The 25,158-nt window shown below is 37.7% G+C and overlaps 2 protein-coding genes across 3 annotated transcripts; both read left to right on the top strand.

The window, feature by feature from the left end:
• Window positions 1-10,613: 10,613 nt before the first annotated feature.
• On the top strand, window positions 10,614-13,849 carry LOC137009757 (E3 ubiquitin-protein ligase TRIM58-like). Its single transcript, XM_067372240.1, has 2 exons — window positions 10,614-11,917; window positions 12,968-13,849. Exons 1-2 carry the CDS (start codon window positions 11,174-11,176, stop codon window positions 13,847-13,849), a joined length of 1,626 nt encoding a protein of 541 aa, XP_067228341.1. The 5' UTR covers window positions 10,614-11,173.
• Window positions 13,850-15,861: 2,012 nt separating this feature from the next.
• On the top strand, window positions 15,862-24,175 carry LOC137009512 (PTB domain-containing engulfment adapter protein 1-like). 2 transcript variants are annotated; one of them, XM_067371795.1, is made up of 9 exons: window positions 15,862-15,921; window positions 16,231-16,292; window positions 16,426-16,497; window positions 16,603-16,698; window positions 16,775-16,912; window positions 18,737-18,841; window positions 21,739-21,798; window positions 22,251-22,335; window positions 22,709-24,175. In XM_067371795.1, exons 2-9 carry the CDS (start codon window positions 16,248-16,250, stop codon window positions 22,756-22,758), a joined length of 651 nt encoding a protein of 216 aa, XP_067227896.1. In that variant the 5' UTR covers window positions 15,862-15,921; window positions 16,231-16,247; the 3' UTR covers window positions 22,759-24,175. The 2 variants fall into 2 exon arrangements, with proteins under 2 accessions (XP_067227896.1, XP_067227895.1); XM_067371794.1 differs by having other exon boundaries at window positions 22,230-22,335.
• The last annotated feature ends 983 nt before the right edge of the window (window positions 24,176-25,158 follow it).

Raw genomic sequence — 25,158 nt, 5'->3', positions numbered from 1 at the left:
TTGTGGCAATGAAAAGCAGAAGAAAATCATGCATTTTCTGGAGTGTTCAGAGGCCAAGCTTTGGCCAGGCTGTGAGTGTGTTAGATCAATGTTGCTGGTCCTTTAGTACTCCAGCTTCCATATCTAACACACCTGATTCAACATTATCAGCTCATTAGCAGAGGCCCCATGAACTGAAATGAGTGCCAGAGTACAAGTACAAAATGTGCCATGTTGGAGGGCTATTCACAGTTATAGGCAGCATACAATACTTTAAACTTGCATTTTTGCTTCTGCTCAATGAAAACAAAACATTTTTCCAATGAAAAAGTGCAAAAGACAAATTTAGTTTTATTAAGAGTGAAGGGAACAAGTCCTGTTCCTTCCCCTATGCAAAATATTTATTTTAAATTTGTCAACATTCATAGTAGGAAGTGCATGGAAGCTTGTTTCTGCCACTAAATAAAAAATAAAAAAGGTAATTGCTACTTTTTATCTCACAATTCTGACTTTTTTTTTCCTCAGAATTGTATGATATAAACTCAAAATTGTGAGTTATAAAGTCAGAATTGCTCAATATAAACTCGCATTTCTGAGAAAAAAGTCAGTCTTTTGTCCCCTCAGAATTGAACTTTATTACTCGTAATTGTGAGTTTATATAACACAATTCTGTCAGAAAAAGTCAGAATTGCAAGATTTAAACTTGCAATTGCAAGAAATAAAGTCAGAATTTTTTTTTTTTTTTTTTCTCGCAGTTGTGCAATTGTCTTTTAAATTGTTTTATTCCATTTCGAAAACAAGCTTCCATAGGCATGAGAAAAGACTTGAGTCAGACTTGAGTTTCTGCCTAGAAATAAGCACAAACTCTTTGGTCCATCAGTACATCTAGGTGGAACAGGAAATAGAGATGATGTCATAAAGAAGCAAATGAAGGAAATTTCCACAGCACTCTTTAGTCTTCACTGATCAGCTTTGATGATCCTACAGTCTATTTAATTTTTTTTTTTTTTTTTTTTTTTTTTTTTTTTTACAAATATGCAAACAAATACCAGAGGGGAAAATGGATTGTTGTGTTTTGTTTGAACAATATTCATTCAGTTAATTTTACTTTATCCAATACAGCTTTGGGTGAAATCAATACATTTAGTTGTTTATTTTTCAATTTTATTTATAGTACAGTAGAAGAGGACACGATACAAAGGAAAAAGGAGTAAGAAAGGACACAAGTTGTTTACTGCTGTTGCTAATATGAGCACCATGGCTTAATGTATTAGACAGAGCATGTGTTTTAACCACTGTTTTGAAAAATGCACAAATTTGTGGGTGATTATTTAAAATCATAAAAAAAGTGCATGTACAGTGACCCATTCCACACTGCTTCATTTTGTCACAAAGAGTTGGAGCCACTTTCACTGGCATTTTAGCTTGTTTAGATTTGCACCATGGTGGTCCCTGTCAAAATCAGCCTCCGGAGCAAATCCGATCACATGTCCCTCCCACACCGCGCACCTGCGTCTGATCAAGACATTTATACACCACAACGTCACTGAAACTCTTTGACAGGAAATAAACAGCTTAGGGGTACCGGAGTTATGGAGAAACTATATGACGGCTGATATAAACAATGGTGCGCTGCAAGAGTTTTGGACAGGAGTGGATTAGAATTGGGTCAGCGATAGTAACACAGGATCCCCTGGTGAAAGTGGTACTGGGGTCCACAAGCCTCTTGATTCCACTGAAATATCTTCACCAGGCAGATAGAGGAGCGTTAGCGTGTGCACGCAGAGAAATACTAGCCAAGATGTTTGTAACATGACACACAGACACAATAGAAATCATTTCTTCAAAAGGAGTCTGAAAATGCATATTTGACACTCGTTTTCTTTCGGTTTATCTTATGCTTAATTCAAAAGTGCAAAGTGCATTACAACTTAACCCACACATACAATGACTTGAACACCTCTTCTAAGATGAGCAATAATTCCTCTTTTTTTTTTTTTTTTTTTTTTTGGGGGGGTACAGGGGGTACAATGTCCAGATATCATAATGAAGAAAGAAAGAAAGAAAGAAAGAAAGAAAGAAAGAAAGAAAGAAAGAAAGAAAGAAAGAAAGAAAGAAAGAAAGAAAGAAAGAAAGAAAGAAAGATACACCAAAAGAAAGAAAACGAAAGAAATGCACAAAAAAGAAAGAAACACCTAAAGAAACAGAAAGAAATGCACAAAAAAGAAAGATGCACAAAGAAAGAAACAGAAAGAAAGAAAGAAGCACAGAAAGAAGTACAGAAAGAAACACCGAAAGAAACACTGAAAGAAATGCACAACAAAGTAAGAAACACCAAAAGAAAGAAAGAAAGAAAGAAAGAAAGAAAGAAAGAAAGAAAGAAAGAAAGAAAGAAAGAAAGAAAGAAAGAAAGAAAGAAAGAAAGAAAGAAAGAAAGAAAGAAAGAAAGAAAGAAAGACTTATGGTGTGATCAAGATGCTGAATTATCTGAAATCTGTCAAGGTCATTAAGTTTATTAAAATATCAAATAATTTGACCTGATGTTTATGAATTAATAATTTATGATATTTGTTTAAAAAAAAAAAGTTTTGTTTTTTTGTTAAATTTGTTATTTTTTCCTTGGAAAATGTATATAAATAAACGTTTTTGAAAATAATAATTAAAAAGTGATCACTTGCATGCATTCAAGGTGTAAGGAAAGTGTTATTAGATTTTAGTAGATGGTTACACCACATGACATTAATATGTTTTTCAAAACCATATAAAAATCACCAAGAATAATCGGGGATACTCTCACTGATGACACAAACCATGTGCCTTCATGCATTTCTCTGTGCAGTCTTTCACAGATGCATGCCAGCGCTGAATTATGAGCACACATATGAAACATCTACCACTGCATATGCTATAACTGAACATATGATGCTGCGAACAGGACCAGGAAAAGAGAAACTTGAAACAGAGTGCAAGAAAATAAGAAAGCGAAGGAAATGTTGAAGAGACGAGTGTGATCTGTGGCAGGTTTGGTTTTCTTAGACCTCTCACCTTGCGTGCTACCACGTTGTTGCCTCAGTAACGTGGAGGAATTTCTGCCGGGGAAAAAAACAAAAGGCCCGCTCTCAGAAAAGAAGAAAAAAAGCGACTGAGAGAGGCCGAGAAAAAAGCAAAGAGGGAAAAAGCAAAGCACTGGTCAAACAGAACCATATGGGAGAGTGTGGGGCTGGCTTTGATCTTGGCCCACCGCCTGATTGATGCTGCGCATTTCATTTCCTCGTCAAGGCCGTGACATAATGTTTCACTAACACTCGAGACCCCTCGCTCTCCTCCTCCAGCGCTCCTCATTTCCATCCTCTCGTGTCTCAAATTCACCCTGTTGCCACCTCACAGCTGAACTTTCAGAAACAAAAACGTTCGTGCCTCGCTAAACAACACGTCCGTTAACATAGCAAAACATTCAGGGCTTGGAAATCTCTGGCCTATATATCTTCACCAGGGCAGATAGAGCAGCGTTAGCATTTGCGCGCCGAAATACACAAACCGGGATGAGTCTTTCCATATCTGAAGGTGGACATCTGCGAGACTTGCTTGATACGGCTGCGATGACCTCACTGTTGCTAGCGTGTGGAAAAAGCTGTGTCATAGATGAAAGACCATTGCAATCTGTGTTTGTGAGTTTGTTGCTACTACTATGACAATGCAGACATAACAAACGTCCTTGTTAACCCTCTATAATTCACCGCTGGTATTAGAACATAATGGGATCAGATGAAGGTGCCAAACACTTCAAAGATACAAATCAATGGCTTTAAAAAGATCATTGTAGTGCCTTTTGTTGCATCGCCTTTTTTGAGCATTGAATGCGTCCAAGATATCTAATGCTGCGTTCACGGCATGTCATAATTGTCGTAAATAAAGCTCTGTATGCTTTCGAATCACTCTTGTGGTACACCTATCGGTCTGCATAGCTCCACTTTAAGTCGAACACACCGAAAATCTGCAGTGGTCAGGTGGTAGAAATCGTAGCTCTCAGAAAATTATGAGTTTACACCATAGACTGTAAAAAAATATGGACGATGCACCTCTACTCTCTTTTATTGTAGAAAAGTGAAGCTGCTAATGCAGTATAATAAGATAATCCCAGTATGGTGCTGACATCTTGTGCTGATTCAGGAGTCCCAAGTTAAAGTTAAAGCTCCAATCTCCTCCCGAAAACCCAGAAAAAAGTCTCTTTGCTCAGAGAAGCTGTCAATCTCAGCTGTCAATCATGACATCACACCCCCGTTTTTATCAAATAACTAACTAAAACCAAACTTATTAAAAAAATAAAAAAAATGAACATCAACGTGATAAAAACTACATAAAATGACAGAAACCATCTTTGGAAAAAATTATTTGAGGTGTAATTTAATTGTTTAGTTTGTCTCATGTCCCATTAGATTACATGGAGAGGGTGGGGTTCATGACCTATACTGGGACCAACCACCTGGGGGCGATCGAGACGCTATGGCTTCATGTTGTAATTACAAGCTCTACAAGCATGTGAGGTCTTTTTACAGTTCAGAATCATTACACTAAAAAATGCTAATGCCAAGATGGGTTGAAAACGGACAAACCCATTAATTGGGTTGTTTTAACCCTGCGGTTGGGTTAAATGTTTGCCAAACCTGTTTTATTTAAAGCTGCAGCCTGCAACTTTTTTTGGTTAAAAATTATCCAAAATCAACTTTTGAACAAGTACATGTTTTATAATAAGAACGAACTGGCGGATTTCCGCGGGAAATTCAAGCATGCAGTCCCATCGAGAGGCTCAGTTAAATCATGTGAGGAAGCTGCCGGTAGCGGCACGTTTATAGCTTTTTCTCACAGCAGCTGAAATAATTAAACTTATCATTTTGATGGCGGATTGTAATCCAGAAAGGTCCAAATGACAATCATCAGTGACAACTGGAGATTCACTCCTAGTCAAAAAGCAAAAGACTTCGGACTGTGGAGTGGATACAGAAGTTGAAATCTACAGGTAATGCTAATACACACTAAATACACAGTCACGCAGTGCTGATGTTGTTAACATTAACAATTTGAGAACAATATAACAGTAATAATAATTTGCACGGTTTGATGTGATCCGAGCTAAGCGATCGTTAGATTTAATCATCATTGGCAGCGTGATTTATTGTAGGCCTAATGCTTTTTTCCTCAGTTGGTCAAAACAAAAGTGGCAGAAATGTTACTTACTTGTTCAGATGATATTTTCCAGTGAAAATTCTTATATTGGTCATACTTTCAAGACGTAGAATCTGTGATTCTGAAGTTCAGTATCCACACTGGTGCGGTGACTGACAGCAAGCATTAGATTCATCCGCGCTGACGAGCTGTGCCGAGGCACAACGCACGTACAGATAACTGTTCCGCATATGATTGCAATCGCATGTTTCAAACAGAGATGGCGACAAAGAGGAAGAACTGCGGACAGCAGCTTTAACTCAACTTTTGTTTAAAAATGACTGTATTTCTTGCTTAAAATGAACCCAAAATGTTGGAAATGAACATTTATTAATAGGTTTAATTAATAATAATTAAACAATAAACATGTATTTAATTGCTTATTAATAGGCTAAATGTTCAGCTGTTGATTACTATTGTTGCCTGGTTGCCTTGTTGCCTTTCCAACCTATTTTGGGTTCATTTTAAGCCAGCCATTAAGTCATTTTTAAACAATAGTTGGGTTAAATAAAACTGCCCAGGGGTGCGTTTCCAAAAAGCATCGTTAGCCAACTAACATTGCAAGTTCCGTCATTACTAACATAGTTCAATGATTTGGTGTTTCCCGAAACCATCGTTCAAACAAACATCCGCAAACTGCATCGCAAACTCGCGCGGTTTTTAACGACAGCTCTCAAGCTGTGGTTAGAAGCAGTTTCTTGTTTTTATGATGTGAACTTAATAAATCGTTATCTTGAGATGACATTAAGTACAATGTATATCTTTAATAATTTACATATTTTAGCTTGTCAAGAGATTTTAAGCACCGTTTTTGAAGAGTGCGCATGTGTGTACGTGCTCTGATACGTAGCAACGAGCCTATGATTTAATCTGGAAATAAAGCAAAATAACTGAGAAAAATAAGAATTAGTCCTCAGATCGCATGTCCGTAATTTTTAGCAAGAAATCTAGCATTAATTCAATCTCAAATGGATTCATTTAAAGAAGTTATTACTCCACTACCTGTGTGACATCATTCACCAACGTGGATGAATGACAGGTTTGCAACAATACGGTTTCGGGAAACAGTCGTGACTAGCTAGTTGATTTCTTCAATGATGCATCGTACTATGGTAGTTAAGCAGCGAGTTACATCATTGTATGGGAAACGTTGGGCAAACATTTAACCCAATCGCTGGGTTTGTCCATTTTCAACCCAACTTGGGTTGTTGGCACTTTTTTAGAGTGTATTGTAATTACGACATGGCATGAACACACCCTATATGCCTTTGCTTTCAAGAGATTAGCTACCATCAAAGATCTATCTGAAGAGACTTAACCAGTGTGGACCACCATTCATCAGAAACGCATTAAAATGCATCTGATTTTTGTTTTCGTAAGCAGAGTATGACCAGATGAATTGGCCCTTTATGTTTTCAATTGAAGTTACAAATGCAAGTTTTTCTTACGCAATCCATTCTCACTTCTGTGATGGAGGCGGATTGTGACACTCTATTGTTCTTCTTCTTGTCTTCCCTCATGACTGACCTTCGCTCACCTCTCTCCAGAGCTCTGGGTCACCTCCACACATCTGGGAGCCATTTCCTCCTCAAAGGACTCACTTCCTGTGGGCAGCCGCAGAGGAGGAGGGGAGCTTCTGCCTAACATGGAGGTGTTTCTGCAAGAGGTTGTGGTGGGATCATCGAAAAGGTGAGATTGAGCCAGTTCCAGGTCATGAGAAATCTACATCTGACCTCTACGGCAAGACAAGGAGGAGGTATTATTTACTCACCTTCATTGCTGTTATTGTCTGTGGAAAGTTTGAAAAAGATCTTTTTGTCAAGCTTCAAAAAAAAAAGTTATGATATGGCTTTAGAAGACTCATATGGGCATAATGTAGTCATATAAACTGATTTTGAATCAATCTTTTTTGTATGTGAACTATTCCTTTAATAGAACACTATGTATAACAATCTTCACTTTTTATCGTTTTTTTTTTTTTTTTTTTAATTCACAAACAAGTTTGCATAAGTGTCCACTATCGGACTGATCGAAACATTTCTTTATAGATCCATAAATAATGACTTTCATGAAATGAAATCTCCTAACCATGATTCTGGCCTCATGAAGTATTCTTACATTTTAAAAACAGTTTAATTATTAGCGTTCAAAACATTAAAATGCCAAAGACATCATAAACTTGATCTTCATTAGCTGACCAAACATCAAACTAAAGCAAAGTCACACGGCACAGACAACATTTTAAAGATCTAAACAGAACTGTAAATTCTGATGGATATTGCATAAATAGCTTTGGGCTTTTGTTCCGCACACACGGAATTTCCTTAAATTCGTTTTGAAGCTGTGTCTCCAAAGGGCCTTTTAATGTCAGCATGGGCATCTGGTTTCTGCCCGATTCAAGATGGGTTCTTTTCATTCAAGTCGTATGTAAATGCTATTGAACAAAAATAACTGCCAGGCCGAAGGATTCTTCCAATGACCCCATCACACCATATGCCTGATGCTCTTTATTCACATCACTAAAGCATCACTTGAATCTTCCAGCAATGAGGATGATGAGCATAACTGTGCCATTAACAACTCATTATCAGCTAGCACAAGAAAAACTTGCATTTATGGTAGATGAACACAGGATTTATTCACACTAACACAATTAAGAGCAAAAAAATGACTCTTCTCCTGCAATTTATATATTTTAAAAACTGCATTTTCCAAATCACCTTTTTCTTAACATACACAACAGAACCAGTACCAATATCGACCGAAGTCTATCAAATCCCTGCCAATTGAACATAATAATTTACAGTGGTTAATTATAATAACACACGCAAACACACATTAAAATGAGAAAAATGCATCATGCCACCTGCAATAGCCAAGACATCAGTTTATAAATAAAAAAGTGTATAACATGATTAATATGAATCAAGTGATCATTTATTCACCGTCATGTTGTTCCAATTCTTTCTTCAGTGAAACATAAAGAAGATATTTTGAAAAATATCTCATTGTTTTCCTCCATACAATGGAAGTCAATGGTCACCAAAACTGTTTGGTTACCAACAATATCTTCTTTTATGTTCCATAGAAGGAAGAAAGTAATTTTGGGTTTGGAAGGACATGGGGATGAATAAACCATGACAGAATATTCATTTTTGGGGTGAACTGTCCCTTTAAGTACACTTCACAAACCTCTAATGACCAAGTCTGACATATAAGACGGCATCAAAAAGGGTAAACTACAAAGAATGAACGCAGCATTGTTTCCCTGAATGTACTGCTGTCTAGTGCACCTTTGTTTCAAATTTTTTTTATTACAGCCTAATTAAATTTAAGAGGCAGCACTGTGTGGTAGCTTATGTGGAAAGGCCCTGCTCCATCAGACTCATGTTTGTTCCTGTGGGAGGAGGGGAGCCATAAGTTGATTTAATAGCGTTTCCACTTCAAAGTGGACGTTATTGTTGGGTTAGGGTCCCCTATTACCTGCAGAGCCCACGGATGCTTTAACAAGCACTGAGGAAAGGAAAGGCCTCTTTGAATACTGAACCCGTTTAAACTGGGGCTAAATGAGAATTACACTTCCATTCTTCTTATAACTGTGGTTTATACACACAAAACACATGCACATTTGCTTTTTATATCATAGTGAAAACCTCCCGTTGACTTGAAATTTTACTTTCTGAGAACAATGAGTCCATATTGAAAAACTAGGATTTTGTTGACTTTAAACCTGAAAATAAACCAAACTTGAAGAAATATTTGTGAATGTCTTTGTAGAGACGAGCAGATGTTCTTGCTTCCGCTAAAGCACAAGATGCTCTTTGGACCATTATCAAATCACGCTGATTCAATCATTAATGAAATTCATGTTGTTTTTTTCAAATCAACTTTTTACCCAAATTGTTTTGATGGCAATTAATTGAATTATTATTATTAGTAGTAAGTAGTAGTAATAAATTAGAAATTATTGCAAAATAGAGGCATTTTCAGTTGTGATCTCAGACTTTTGGACGCCTCCTTTATGTCATCCTCTATAACAGTTCTATATAATACAGAAACCAAATGATTAAAGAAATATAATTTTTTCATATGATCACACAGTGTGTATTGTGATGGATCAGATATCTATTAGACCACAAGATGGCAGACATGTATGACACTGAGAACGGCATTCTGCCTTCACTCCCATCTGCTCCTTAACGCCCAACTCTGTGAAGAAGGTGGACTAAGAATATACAGCATTTTCATGCTGCTTATTGCAATATGGATCTTGCTAAAATGAATAAATATCAAACTGAAACAAATACACATTCTATCTTTAACCGAACCTGACAGCCAGTGATCATCAGGCATTGTTGAATGGAAAATGCAGATTTTGATAACTTGTAATTCACAGGGCAAAAAGTCATTTAAGTTTTGAAAGACTGCACTCTAAAAAATGCTGGGTTAAAAACAACCCAAGTTGGGTTGAAAATGGACAAACCCAGCGATTGGGTTGTTTTAACCCAGCCGTTGGGTTAAATGTTTGCCCAACCTGCTGGGTAGTTTTACTTAACTCAACTAGTGTTTAAAAATTACAGTATTGCTTACTTAAAATGAATCCAAAATATCTTGAAAATTAACATTTATTAATACGTTTAATAAATGAACATTTTAATTTCATTTTAGATTCATTTTAAGTCAGCCACATAGTCATTTTCAAACAATAGTTGGGTTCAATAAAACTACCCAGCAGGTTGGGCAAACATTTAACCCAACAGTCGGGTTAAAACAAACCAATCGCTGGGTTTGTCAATTTTCAACCCAACTTGGGTTGTTTTTAACCCAGCATTTTTTAGAGTGTGAGGGGGCATGATGCTTTTGATTTGCATGGGCAAATTTGCATTGTTGTACTGCTATGATCATTCTGCTTCTGTACATATCTAAAGGGCTTTGGTTCAAGAGTCCCTGCAGCAATTTTCACATTCTTTTGAATCTCACAAGATGACAACCGTGAGTGGATTTTGCTCTTTGATCACAACACCTGGACATCTCCCACAAATCAAATGACAGCAAGACTTCTGGTGGATTTGGTATATCCTACAGATGGGAGGATTCTTCAGAGTGAGTTTCAGCTGTCTGACTCATCTTAAAGAGATTCTTGAGTTATTTTCAGAGTCTGATAAAAGACTCTTGAGGTTTGCTGTAGACATGTAATGCATTTACATTCAACACTTGGCAAATTTTAGTTGTCTGAAGTGTTCTGACGGAACTGATTGCAAAATAAATGTCCTGTTAGCTATTTAAAAAACACATACTGTATGTCATAAGCAAAAGTATTTATTTCATCTTTACAATACAATCTGTGATTAATACAAGAGATACATTTAGGATTATTAAGTGATGAAAGTGAAGCATTATGTTCCTCTGAATCTAATTTCTTTACCTAATCTATTTCAGCACAATCGAAAGCATTTGATTTTGATTCCCTCTCAAAGGGCCATAGCGTGACTGTCAGTTTCAGACAGTTGTATCCTTTCCTCGACACAAGCACCAAACTTTTCTGGTTAGTGCAACAGGATGAAGCACTCTCAAGATTTTCAGATGTGGCACAAAATGAGCCTCACATGGAGGAATTTGTGTTTACCATAAACATGAAGAAGCATGGCACATGTTTTTTGTAAAAAGTTGCTTTCATTATTATTTGGTTCCTCTGGTTTCCTTGTTTCTACTCAACATGCACAGATACCCACAGTGCTTAATTTATCCATTATTATATTTCCATTAGAGATTGTTTTGTCCATAAACATCATGTCAGTTGCTATAAAGCATTCTTATGTTGCTGGTAGAACCAATTGCATTTCTCGACAATGTCATCTGTACCTGGAATGTTGCACTACAGGCTCAGAACAGGCTATACCAGTAACCGCTCTGATGTCTCTCACTTCTTGACGTGAACACGCAGAAGTGCTTTCGCTAAGAACCTGAAGACATGTCTCAAAGTAAACCTGAGGAGCGTCTTGCTTTGGAGTTGAGCTGTCCAATCTGTTTGCAGCTGTACCGTGATCCTGTAGCCCTTCCTTGTGGACACAATTACTGCCTGGGTTGTATACAAAATGCTGCCCATGCAGAAGATTCCAAGTCCCCGAAACGTTGTCCTGAGTGCAGAGAAGAGTACGGCAGTCCGGAGGTGCTTCCGAAGAACTTCAAGCTCAGCGGTATCGTGGATGGGTTCCTGGCAGCCACTTCAGGCGGTGGATTGAGAGGAGGCCCAATGGTGTCATGTGACCAGTGCCTGGATGATCCAGTGGCTGCGGTGAAATTCTGCACACGCTGTGAAATGTCACTGTGCCCCGGCCACCTCAAGAGACACGAGGAACGACACAGATCGGTACACGTCTTGGTGGAACTGCCCATAGAACGGAACGGGAAGAGGTGCCCAGTGCACTTGAAGGTGACGGAGTACCTGTGTGCACAGGAACGACTGTTCCTCTGCTCAGAGTGCCTGATGGAGGGCAGTCACCAGCACCACGAGGTGCAGACATTTGAGGTGGCAAAGGGAGAAATGATGAGGATTCTTGAGGAACTGGGGAAGTCTGTGTCTGACAAGCTACAGATGACAGAAACTCTCCTGAAAAGCGCTAGCGAAGGACCTACGGACAAGGCCGAAGATAAACTGGTGGCCAGGGCAAACATACTGCTGGAAAACATGACTTCACTTATAAGTACATACAAGGTAAGAATAATAAAAAGAAAGTTAAAATCATGCCACTTTAACTAGTTCAGTTTAGGGCTTTTCGCATTTTAAATAGTTAACCCTGGTTTATTCTAAACCCCGGGTAACCGGAAACCTGGGTTATCTTGCCTTACATTTCACACTGCTCATAATTTTCCCAGGGTTAACAATTAATCCTGGGTATTCGTAAGATGACGTTTCACACTGCACATTCCTAAACCCTGGGTTATTGTTATTATTTGCATATTTGCAGTGTCAGTGTCATTGACTGGATGAACGCAGCACGCGACCTGTTTACATGATGTTTTATCAACAAAATTCGGGAGGAGCAACGTTCAAATAATCTGACTAATCATCACGTCATCTCGACCAGCTGTCAGCAATCAGTAATCAACACATCTACACAATCAGCACTAGTGAAAGCATATTTATAAGACACGGTCGACTCACCCATATTCCTCGACAGTTTGACAGCATCCCTCCACCACCCCGTCTCCTCACACCTGCACTGGTTACTTTCCAGAATACTAACCAGAATGGGGGGGAGTAATCTGGGTTCGGGCCAAAATACAGAGCTCGGAGCTCTCTCCTCGGACAGCACGCCAAATACGCATACTACTACGCATACATTTTTATATCTGATTATTTGTAAGTGTGAACTCATGAAATAGCTATAGAATTGTGAGTTCTCGTATTGCTGACTGTAATATCGAGTTATACTGAATGGACATTTTGGACTATAAAGGTAAGAATGAAACAGCAGTGCTAACCCTGCTTCAAAATTACAAGTGTGAAAAGTTCATTTACCCGGGGTTAAAAGTGCTGTTTAGAACAACGATAACCTGGGGTTAAGCGCAGTGTGAAAAGCCCTTTTGATGTGTTTGGACAAAATGTGCATGATGTGCAAGCAGTCTCTTCTGGTTTTAGTAGTTATGCCAAGTAAATGTCACCGTAACTTATGTAGAAAGCAACAGATCTAGACCATTGCTGACGACATACAGTCATGTTGCGGTAAAGCACATTAACACTGTTTATATGTGATGTTTTAAGAGTCGCATGAGCACCATGATGGACGACAAACTTAATTCGCGGGACAAAAGCTGGCAGGCCAGTCTATGTGATTTGCAGGGTTGTCTACACCAGCTGCAAGAAGCCCAGCAGTGCACTCGTGATGTTCTCAATCAATCCTCAGAGTTTCTCTTCATCCAGAACTACCTCGGCGTTGAAGCAAGGGTCCGTCAGGCTGCTAACGTCACCATTCCTGCTCTACCTTCCCAAGAGCCCTCCAATGCCAAGCACCTGCGTTCTACCCTACGTACAGACGCCTTCCACGCCGAGATGAGTCTTCTGTTGGAGTGCCTCCATGGCATAATGAACCCTCTAGACCTAACCTTCAACCCAGCCACAGCCAATCCCAGCCTTCTGCTGTCCAATGATCTCAGGACAGTCAAGCAGTGTGTTGGAGTTAAGAGCAGTAGCTCTGGAGATCAGAGTGAGCGCTTCTCCTCGGCCAGTCAAGTCATGTGCACGCAGGGTTTCTCCACAGGAGTTCACATGTGGGCGGTGGAGGTCGGCCCTGGGTGTGCGTGGTCTGCGGGACTGTGCTATAAAAGCATCCCACGTAAAGGTGACCATAGCAGGCTGGGGCATAACACCAGTTCTTGGAAGTTGCAGTGGAAAAGCAAGAAGCTGATGGCATGCCATGACTCGGCTAATGTGGCTGTAGGTGACGGGCTGGTCATGCCGCCAAAGAAGGTCGAAGTGACCCTGGATTACGAAGGTGGAACTATTGCCTTCCACAGCTCAGGTCAAGGAGGCCGAAAGCAGCATCTTCATACATTCAGTTGCGTGTTCAAGGACACGGTGTATCCTGCGTTTGGGCTACACTCTACCTCAGAAGATTCATGGATAACTCTTTTGAGTGGAGTTTGACTGACACAAACATGCTTTCATTTTCAATTTATGTAACATTCTTCTCTTCTGCTTCATTCTCTTTGTCCTTTCAAAATGCTTTATGCATTATTATGCCTAAACATACCCCTGTAAAGAATAGCCTTGGTATAGTCTAGGAATGTAATGCACATTTTATTTGCTAAAGAAAAAAAACTTTTTAACACTTTTTAACAACATAGTAGTTCTTGATGTAGTTAGTGTGACGGTTAAAAAAAACCTAGCACTTTATTTTAGGGTCCAATTCTGACTATTAACTAGTTGCTTATTAGCACACATATTTGGGATATTGGCTATTTATTAGTACTTATAAAGCACATATTATTGTCTTACTCTGCATGACCATATTCTACATCCCTTAATCCTACCCAATGCTTAAACTGAACATATACCTTATTAATAATTATTACTACCTTACAAATAATCAGTAATTAGGAGTTTATTAAGACAAAAGTCATAGTTAATAGTTAGTTAATAGTGATAATTGAACCCTAATCTCAAATGTGTTAAAAACAAACAAACAAACAAACATGTCCCCTCAGTTTGATTGGGCATGATGCTACATGTACAACAGCTATATATATGAGCAAAAAAGTAATAATTACATATCGACTCTTTACCGACTGACTTAATTTTAAACTGTGAATGCAATGTTTGTACATCATCTATAAATACTGCTGTACACCTAAAAACAGAGGAAACTGAATGGGTTTTGTTTGGATATTATCCAAAAGTGTAGTTTCTTTGGCCTTTGAAGAAAAGAGATTGTAAATAAAGTAACACCATAGACAGTGTGTTTTATCCAGGGCTCAACTCTTTCCATGTCTGGTAAAGAAAAAAAATCAAATTCAGATGCTCTTAAAGAAACAGAGCATGAATATTACCAGTGAGATTCATATCATCTGAGGTGAATTTTTGCTTGTAGTTTCACTTAAACTAATGGGGATATGTAGTGACAGGAACAATACCCAGAATGCGAGCTATGCGTGTGAACGAGTACATTAACACCCATGATACATAACAGCATTCTTCAGGGCCATATAAGAACATTTCCAGATTAGATTAAGTTTTATTAAATATGTTAAAATGCCTGCAGCAAAGTTCTTTATGTATGGTCTGTAGCTTTCACATAAAAAGAAATGTACATCATCTTGTCCTGTAAAACAAGAAATACTTGTTCACACCTTCCTTGTCACACTACTGAAATAGCTTTGACTCAGGTCAGAGAGATAATTTCCCTTAAAAATAGTCTCTCTGCATTTTTCTCTAAATAATTTGGCAATAAATCTCAATATAGGTAGAGGGTATGTTACATCTAGACATGTACTGAAGATAAGGTATGCAGAGTGTATAGTGTTTAAATGTGTTATGTATGTGCTGATTACTTAAATGACTTTTGATTTAGACTCATTGCTGGGTGATTTCTCATTTGGTCTGCCAAACCAGTTTTTTCTTTCTTTCTTTCTTTCTTTCTTTCTTTCTTTCTTTGTGAAACCATTTCACTGGAATGGATCATTCACATTGTGTTTGGTTTTATGATCAAATTTTTAGCTGAATACATTTTACATCACTTGAATGGCTTTGACTTATAAATTAGTGAGAGACTTATAAAAATGCTGAGAGAAATTAGTACATTTGTTGTTGTTGTTGTTGTTTATTAAATTATAATACAGTATGGCATTATTTTATCTACAACAGCACCATCTACAGGTTAGAGCCAACTTTTTGTTGCTACCCTAAATAAAATTGCAATAAATTCAATTTTCCTCATTTGCACTGTTTATATTATAAATTTGAAACATTAAATTGAATCAATAATTGGTGTGAAGTGTTTCTTTAACTTGTCCCTATGGCTAAAACATTTTCACAATCATAAACGGCTATGACATCACCATGGCAATAACAACAGATGGTAACAGCTGACTTGTTATCAGGCCTGATGTGCCATAAAGAAAAGATGTTTTATTTAGTTAATCATTAACATCACACGACTTTAACCCTGAAAGACCGCGGAAGAGGACATCATCTCAACGACACAAAGTTATACCCCAAACGTAAGTGTGTTTACAGTTTCTCGTGTGTGGAAAAAAATGTACAAGTTGTTTTGGATATGTAGTGGTTTCTGTGCCCTATGATTTGTGTTATATACTGGTAAAAGGGAAGTTAGTTCTGAGAAAAACTTGTGCAGCATTTGTTTTCTGATGCCGCTTGGTTTGATATTATATTATGAAATGTTAAGCCTTTTACAGTGTGCCAGAAGTGTCCAAATATCTGGCCACTATATGTCATAGTTTATATAAAATGTTTGAAATATGTCATCTTGTCTTCTTACTACACTGTGTATTTTGTCATTTTAACAACAGACAGCAGTGTGGTGAAAATGAGTGACATAGAAGATGATAGTGAAATATTCTTCTCAGTTAAAGTGAGTATCAGTGAAAGCATCTCCTTGTCGTCGATTTAGTCAAAAATTTGTTGCATTTATGTACTAAATAAAATTAAATAATAGTAATGTTTTATTGCAATGACTCACATGTGGGGTTTGGGGATTGTGGTAGTTTTTGGGTCGTATCCAGGTGGTCCGTCCTAGTGGGATGCAGATTCTGACAGATGCAGTAGAAGCCCTGCAGGTGATAAAACCATAAATGTCACTCTGCTGTAGCTATAATGGTATTATATGACTTGATCCTGTGTCCCTGTGTCCTTTTATTATTATGACTTTCCTTTTCTTTTAGGATCCTAACATAGAGATGGGCGAGAAAATGAAGAAAACTAAAGTACATCTGTTTCTGACCAGAACTGCCATTGACATTCTGGAACATAAAACCAAGGTGTGACTGAGGACTTTGTACTCATGTACACATGTGTACTATACCCTCATTCACTCTCTCCCCCTCCTTTTCTCAGTTCATGCTGTACTCCTGCGCACTGCCCTCAGTTTCATTCTGTGCAGTACATCCGTCTCAGCCCAAAACACTGGGCTTCGTGGCCAAACACCCAGCGGCAGACATGTACCACTGCTACATCTTCCAGAGCAAGAAGTTTGTGAGTTCTGGGAATCTTAAATGCATTACAGTTGACAAATGATGCACTCGGGTCACTATTTACTAGAATAAGCAGCAAAACTGTGTAGTTTTCATAGCCTTCCTATTATTGTTCTGCTGCCTCCTCTGGATGGGAGTCTATGGGAGCCACTTGAACTGTTTTAAAGGCAAGTCAGTTTACAACAGCCATCCTGGTAACCTCCAAGGTCAGCTATTTTATATATAGGCAATAGACACACAAGTACAACTTCATCTACTTGAGCAGGGAGAGAGTGTAAATCTTTAAATCTGTAGTCAAGATTATTTTTCACCAACATGTTATATCAATGGAAAAAATTAAGAGACCACTTAACATTGATTTCTGAACTTGGAGTGGTCTCTTAATTTTTTCCATAGCTGTATATATACATATGTATATATTTACTCACCCCCATGTCATCCAAGATGTCCATGCCTTTCTTTCTTCAGTCGATGAGATACAGATTTTGATGAAAACATTCCATGATTTTTCTCCATACAGTGGACATCATTGGAGCCCAAACGTTTGAAGGTCAAAATTACAGTTTACAGTGATCCCAGATGAGAAATAAGGGTCTTGTCTAGAGAAACCATTGCTCATTTTCTATTTTTTTTTTTTAAATTTTATAAATGCTCATCTTGAACTAGCTCTCTTCTTCTTCTCTATTAGAATTCCAGCAGTGTAGACACTTTTACCGCCCTCCACAGGTCAAAGTTTGAAATAAATTGTCATATACAATATTCTAGTGCAAGTATATCAAAATTACTTCAAACTTTGACTTTGAGAAGAGAGCTAGTTCAAGATGAGCATTTATTGCTAAAACTTATATAATGTATTTATTTATTTATTTATTTTTTAAGCAAATGAGCAATGGTCTCTCTAGATAAAACCCTTATTCCTAGTCTGGGATCGTATAGAAGGCTTTGAAGCTGCAATGAAACTGTAATTTTGACCTTCATCCATTTGGAGGCCATTGAAGTCAATTTCAACTATATTTACAGTAAATTATATACAGTGACTTGTACAGCATATTTGATTATACTTAAAGTTATAGTTTTGATATCAGCCTTACAGTAGGTATGTTATTTGTTGGTTTTATAAACTTATAATAATAATTTTGGTTTTAATATATTATTAATTTATACTAATAAATATGTATGACTTATAAATACCATTGACTCAATGTTAAAGGATTAGTTCACTTTAAAATTAAAATTACCCCAAGATTTACTCATCCCCTAGGTGTATATGACTTTCTTTTTTCTGATGAACACAATTAATACTAATAAATATACAAGTTATATTAATAAATATCCTGACACATCCAAGCTTTATAATGGCAGTGAATTGGGCCAATGAGTTTGAACCCCAAGAAGGTGCATCAATCCATCATAAATGTACTCCACACGGCTCCAGGGGTTAATAAAGGCCTTCTGAAGCAAAGTGAAGCGTTTGTGTAAGAATAATATCTATATTTACCAGGTTTTAAAGTAAAATATCTAGCTTCCGGCAGACCGCCTTCCGTATTCAACTTACATAAAAAGCAGAACTGACGCAACTTATTAAATATGGGTTTTTTTTCTTACACAAACGCATTATAAAGCTTGGACACGTCAGGATATTTATTAATATAACTCCAATTGTGTTCATCAGAAAGAAGAAATTCATATATACCTAGGATCACTTGAGGGTGAGTAAATCTTGGGATAATTTTCATTTTAAAGTGAACTAATCCTTTAAATCTTACCAGCGATTCTTTTTGATTTGATTTTCAGATTCTTTGCTGTTTTTTTTTTTCTTTCTTAGTCCCATCTGCTGGTGTCCATCATTGGTGACTCCTTCCGTGCTTATAAGCAGAATGAAGGTCTACTGGGTGATCGAGACCTGGTGGTGGAGGCCCTGAGACACAAGGTACAGTAACCACTCAGCACACAGATCACTTCAGAGAAATGCCTGGAGCTCAGCATAGTAGGCCAGCGCTAGTGAAGAGTGAAGCCTGTTAAGACCACATATACTGTAAATTGTTTGATTATATACATGCAAGTATATAATGAAAGTCTCTTTGATAGTTATTACAGCAGGTGTTATTTGCTAACATTTAAAAGGATTTAAGCATTTCTGAGACACATTGAGTGTTTCTCAGTTGGAAGGATGAGGACCTAAAATTAACACTTCTCAAGCGCCAAATGTGAATAAAAATACGTGTTGTCAAGAATATTAAATGGTGTCAATTGCCAGTTGGCCTGTAACATTTTTAATGAATTCTAACAATGCAATGTTGTGAGAACATGAAAGTGAACGACGCTCGGGACAGTTGACAAGCAAGGACTGCATCGTCATGAGAGTTTAAGCCTTGCCAATTTAAATATTCAAGCGCAAGAAGACATGAAAGGGGACTCAATTCGTTACTTGCCTGCTGTGTGAGTTTTGATGTTGATGAAAATCTGATGCACGCGCCCAGAAATCTGTGTCTCAGACAGCGCGTGAATACTGAATTGAGCTCTCTTCTATGTGTTCTTGTGCTTGAACAGACATTGTCAAAATGCCCATCTTGCCAATTACCCTCATAAACATAGTCAGTTAATCTTAAGTGAAAGTAAACAGCTGAGAAGGTAAATGCATGTGTATCAATATATTAGATCCATACATTAGCTCTTAAAGTGACAGCAGCCTAATAAACCTGCTGCTATCTTTATTTTATGTTAAACAAACAACAAAAGACAGAAATAAATCACTCACTGCTCTACACTGAATAACTTTTGTAACTTTAATAAGGATTATTATCTACAAACCCGATTCCAAAGTTGGGACACTGTACAAATAAAAACAGAATGCAATGATGTGGAGGTTTCAAATTTCAATATTTTATTCAGAATACAACATAGAAATTTCAAATCAACACATCAACACATCTCAAAAAAGTTGGGACAAGGCCATGTTTACCACTGTGTGGCATCCCCTCTTCTTTTTATAACAGTCTGCAAACGTCTGGGGACTGAGGAGACAAGTTGCTCAAGTTTAAGAATAGGAATGTTGTCCCATTCTTGTCTAATACAGGCTTCTAGTTGCTCAAATGTCTTAGGTCTTCTTTGTCGCATCTTCCTCTTTATGATGTGCCAAATGTTTTCTGTGGGTGAAAGATCTGGACTGAAGGCTGGCCATTTCAGTACCTGGATCCTTCTTCTATGCAGTCACAATGTTGTAATTGATGCAGTATGTGATCTGGCATTGTCATGTTGGAAAATGCAAGGTCTTCCCTGAAAGAGACGACATCTGGATGGGAGCATATGTTTTTCTAGAACTTGGATATACCTTTCAGCATTGATGGTGCCTTTCCAGATGTGTAAGCTGCCCATGCGCTCATGCAACCCCATACCATCAGAGATGCAGGCTTCTGAACTGAGCGCTGATAACAACTTAGGTTGTCCTTGTCCTCTTAAGTCAGGATGACATGGCGTCCCAGTTTTCCAAAAAGAACTTCAAATTTTGATTTGTCTGACCACAGAAAAGTTTTCCACTTTCCCACACTCTATTTTAAATGAGCCTTGGCCCAGAGAAAACGCCTGCGCTTCTGGATCATGTTTAGATATGACTGCTTTTTTTAAGAGTTTTAGCCTGTAACTGCGAATGGCACAGTTGTGTTCACCGACAATGTTTTCTGGAAGTATTCCTGAGCCCATGTTGTGATTTTCATTACAGTAGCATTCCTGTATGTGATGCAGTGCCATCTAAGGGCCCGAACATCACGGGCATCCAGTATGGTTTTCCGGCCTTGACCCTTACGCACAGAGATTGTTCCAGATTCTCTGAATCTTTAGATGACATTATGCACTGTAGATGATGATAACTTCAAACTCTTTGCAATTTTTTTCTGAGAAACTCCTTTCTGATATTGTTCTACTATTTTTTGCCACAGCATTGGTGATCCTCTGTCCATCTTGAATTCTGAGAGGCACTGCCACTCTGAGAGGCTCTTTTTATACCCAATCATGTTGCCAATTGACTTAATAAGTTGCAAATTGGTCCTCCAGCTGTTCCTTATATGTACATTTAACTTTTCTGGCCTCTTATTGCTACCTGTCCCAACTTTTTTGGAATGTGTCTCTCATGAAATCCAAAATGAGCCAATATTTGGTATGACATTTCAAAATGTCTCACTTTCAACATTTGATATGTTATCTATATTCTATTGTGAATAAAATATAAGTTTATGAGAATTGTAAATTATTGCATTATTTTTTATTCACAATTTGTACAGTGTCCCAACTTTTTTGGAATTGGGTTTGTATGTTTCATGGCTAGTAAAAAATATTTATGGCCTGAAAACAAGTTGTCACTGAGCTTGTCTGAGGTCATTATGAAATGTAAGGCAAAAGTAATGATTTTGGAGATAAAGGCATTATGTTTTCTTTTGATTTGTTGTAAAAATAATCACATAATGCTATAATGTAAACCAATGCAAGACCACAGGCATTCTGTACTGCATTAATAGAAAGGCAGTTAATATAAAGGTTTTTAATATAAAGTATGTTTTGTGACAGCAGGGGCACAAACATATATGACATAGCCATGTGCACATATTAGACTATCCTCATTCTAAGTGTTTAATGCTGAGGAGGCATACAAGCTTCCGAAGGACTGAACTAGGAAGGACACTGCCTCACTAGGATGCAGTTTTCTGTTTGAGAAGCAGCCATTATTTGTCACTGAAAACGTGTCAAGTAGTGCCTGGTTAGAGATCAGTGGTTATGATTAAATGGTTTCTGTTTGAATGCTTGAACTGTCTGAGATCTCCCTCTGCTGTTCAGAATAAGGTGCTGGAGCGAGAAAATGCAGAGCTGAAGAGGAGACTGCAAGCCAATGGAGAAGTGGGTTATGTGTCAGACTGAGGCTACAGTTACACCACAAAACACATACACAAGCATGTTTAACCACACACACAGATGCACAAACATGTCTCATATAACTCACCACTACACAGCCTATTCTGAAACACTTAAAGGAATAATTCAGGCAACAATGAAAATAAATTACTCACCCTTACAGCTTTCTGTGAGGCACAAAGTTAAATATTTCAAAACTTACAGATTTCTGTACAATTAGATTTCATAGTGACCTTCAGATTCAGAATGAAGAAAAAAGTATTTTCATTTTGGGTGAACTATTCCTTTAAGAGACCTAGAAAAAAAAAAGTATAACCCTTCAAAGTGGGATTTAAGAATAGTTTGTGTACATATCAATTTATAATATTCAGCATTGATTTCATCATGGGAAGCACTTCCTGTGATGATCTCTGTAGACACAGATATTTCTCTTACAGAATGCTGGTGGAGTCCAGAACATTTTTGAGAATGAGTCGGATATTGATAAAATGTCATCTCGATCAGGGCAGTCCACATCACAGGGTATGTGCTGAGCACTCACAAACACAACACACAAGCCATACGCATATTCTTGTGGGGGAAAAAAGACATACTCATTAAAAAATACATATTATGAAAATAATATATTTTAAAAGAATATAATTAAGTGTAAACTGAATGCAATGTTTTTCTTGATTGAATGTTTTTACAATAAAATTAAAATGTATTATATTTTAAATTTGTTACATGCAATTAGTTGAGCTTTAGAAAGTTTTTTTTTTTTTTTTTTTGAACCACTAAAGTAGGACTTGCATCTTATGTAATTTCATAATTATGAGTACATTTAGTATTGGTGTTGATATGTCTTGATATGCAATCTTTTGATTTGTCTATATATTTTTTATTATTATTTCAGTGAGATTCTTTTCAGAAGATGATGAAACTCCTTTGCAGAGGAATTTCTGAGTGGAAACAAATAAAGTCAGATAAATACTCAAGAAATGAGTCCTGAAACATCATCAACACCTCCAGCAGATTACACTGAGCTCCTTTAAACACTTCAACTATTATTTCTAGGAACATCAAAACAATATAATTAGCCTATTAAAAAAGATTAAATTTAAGATTAATCTGTGAACAGTAAAAAAAAAAGAAAAAAAGAAAAGTGTTTTGTTGTTATAAGGCAGTTGTTTCCAACTCATGTAAATCACTTTTTATCCTGACAGCTGGCCTATGATATGTAACCTATCATATTAATGCATATGTATACTTTTTTATGATAATCTTCCATTGCAAAACTATAAAATCATCAATACTGATGTAGGCTACAGAGTGATACTTGTATACGTTTACGTTTCCCAGGTGAAAAAAAAAGTACATTTCTATAATATACTTAAAGTGCTCTATTTTCATGCACTAATTTTGTACTTAATATACTAAAAAAATGTCTTTAGTACTTCTTAAGATAATTCTTAAGAACATCTAAGTGTACTCAACTGTGCTATATTGAGACAGTATGAAATATGAACTAAAATGTGATTTTAATATATTATCTATGTATTTAAAAAATGTGTTTAGATACTAATAGTACATTTGAACCCATAGTGTACTACAAGTGTTTTACAATGAGTTAATGGAGAAGGGGCAGCAAGCAACTAAGTAGCAGTGTCAGTGTTTGGTGATAAAAGGAGTGAGGTCTCAATGATACAGATTAGGGCTTTTTACTTAAATGTAAAAATAAAACAAAAAACGCACCTGACTCCCATGCTGGAGACGCCGGTTCTAGTCCCTCTTGGAGCAGGGCGAGTAGGACCGGAGGGGTTACATTTGGTGCCATGAAACAGATGGGAGTGACGTTTAGGGAGGTGAGTGTAATGGAGATGCAGGTGAAAGCTGTGCAGGTAAACTTCACTCCCCTGATGTCAAGAGGCACACTGCAGTCTTTAGCATCCTGGTTAACGCACCTGCCTCCTATTTGTCAAATGATTTGGTGGGTTAATGCTGCGCAGTTTTACATGTTTAAAACAATCATACTAAAAATAAATATGAACGAACCACGGTATTTGCAAGTAATGCCTAAATATTTTTGTGCAACACATACCATATTTAATTTCACAGCCATAGGTGTGGTTACCAGACTTGATTAAAAGTGTTACTGAAGTACAAAGTGCAATCTAATTTCATTAGCATAACCCACAGAATTATGTAATTACAAACACTTGATAGTTTTTCAAGTGAATCTATCTATGCATTATCAGCTGTCATGTCATATCTGTATCTCGCATTGTTTATATGTGACATTGATATCTATTCAAATGATCTGTACATGACTGTTACTTACAATAAATAACATATATGCTTATCTTTCTATTAAAACATGTGAGAGCGGATTATCTGTCAAGTCCAAGTTTGTTGTGAAGATCTCCATATCAAAAATGCCACGCCAATATTGATCCTTGTTTTATTTCTCTGTTTGTCCCAACGCCTGCTTGCCTCAGTTGATCTACGAATATTGATCTACACGATTTTGTTTTTTGGGGATTTTCTGTACTTGCCAATGAATAATCATGATCCATGATGACTGAACGACACAACAGCTGCATGCTAGATGCTGTATAACCAACACTTTCACATTTTGTCCACGTGAGTTGCCATATTTCTACAAGCGGAAACCAGGGATATTACGAGCCACAGATGTTACAACAGAGACACGGAGGCAGAGGTATAAACAATCCAGGTGAGTTTATTTACAATTAAGCAGAGCACTGGGTTATGGTAAGCAGATAAAGAGTTCTGGAGAGATGAAGGGAATATAATATTGTCCTTATTTTGTCTTGCAGATGCAGGTGAAGAGATGAGATGGTTGAAGCTGGCGGAGACACTCACACACACAGGCAGGTAAGCACACAAGGAGAACGGGAGACGAAGGAGATGGAGGAGACGACTGAGTGTGGTGGCTTTATACTGGTGCTGATTGCGGTGCTGATGAGTCACAGGTGGCGGTGATCAGTATGCTGGTGATTGAGTGCGTGGGTAAGGGAGTGAGGTGGAACCTGACGTGTCTGTGACAGTACTCCCCCTCCCACGGCCCGCTCCTGAGGGCCGCGGACCCCGACGTCGTGGTGGTCTTCCTCTAGGGCATGGGGCAGGTCTGTCTGGGTGATTGGCGTGGAAGGTCTGTAACAGGATAGGATCAAGGATATCATTCTTGGGAACCCATGAGCGTTCTTCAGGGCCATAGCCTTCCCAGTCGACGAGGTATTCCAGCTGACCACCACGGCGCCGGGAATCCAGAATTTCGTGAACCACGTAAGCTGTGCCGTCCTCCAGGATGAGTGGAAGGGGGGGCTCGGCGGCTGCCACGTC

Source organism: Chanodichthys erythropterus, chromosome 20 (assembly GCF_024489055.1).
Source record: "Chanodichthys erythropterus isolate Z2021 chromosome 20, ASM2448905v1, whole genome shotgun sequence".
In the NCBI taxonomy this organism is placed as follows: Eukaryota; Metazoa; Chordata; class Actinopteri; order Cypriniformes; family Xenocyprididae; genus Chanodichthys; species Chanodichthys erythropterus.
Note: the sequence above shows the minus strand (reverse complement) of the source record. Positions and strands in the feature narration are given on the sequence as shown.

Coding starts and splice junctions, on each gene's coding strand:
- LOC137009757 (XM_067372240.1), top strand. CDS start 11,174: ATGTCTCAAAGTAAACCTGAGGAGCGTCTTGCTTTGGAGTTGAGCTGT. Junction 11,918..12,967: donor CACTTATAAGTACATACAAG/GTAAGAATAATA, acceptor TGATGTTTTAAG/AGTCGCATGAGCACCATGAT.
- LOC137009512 (XM_067371794.1), top strand. CDS start 16,248: ATGAGTGACATAGAAGATGATAGTGAAATATTCTTCTCAGTTAAA. Junction 16,498..16,602: donor ATGCAGTAGAAGCCCTGCAG/GTGATAAAACCA, acceptor CTTTTCTTTTAG/GATCCTAACATAGAGATGGG. Junction 16,913..18,736: donor TCTTCCAGAGCAAGAAGTTT/GTGAGTTCTGGG, acceptor TTTCTTTCTTAG/TCCCATCTGCTGGTGTCCAT.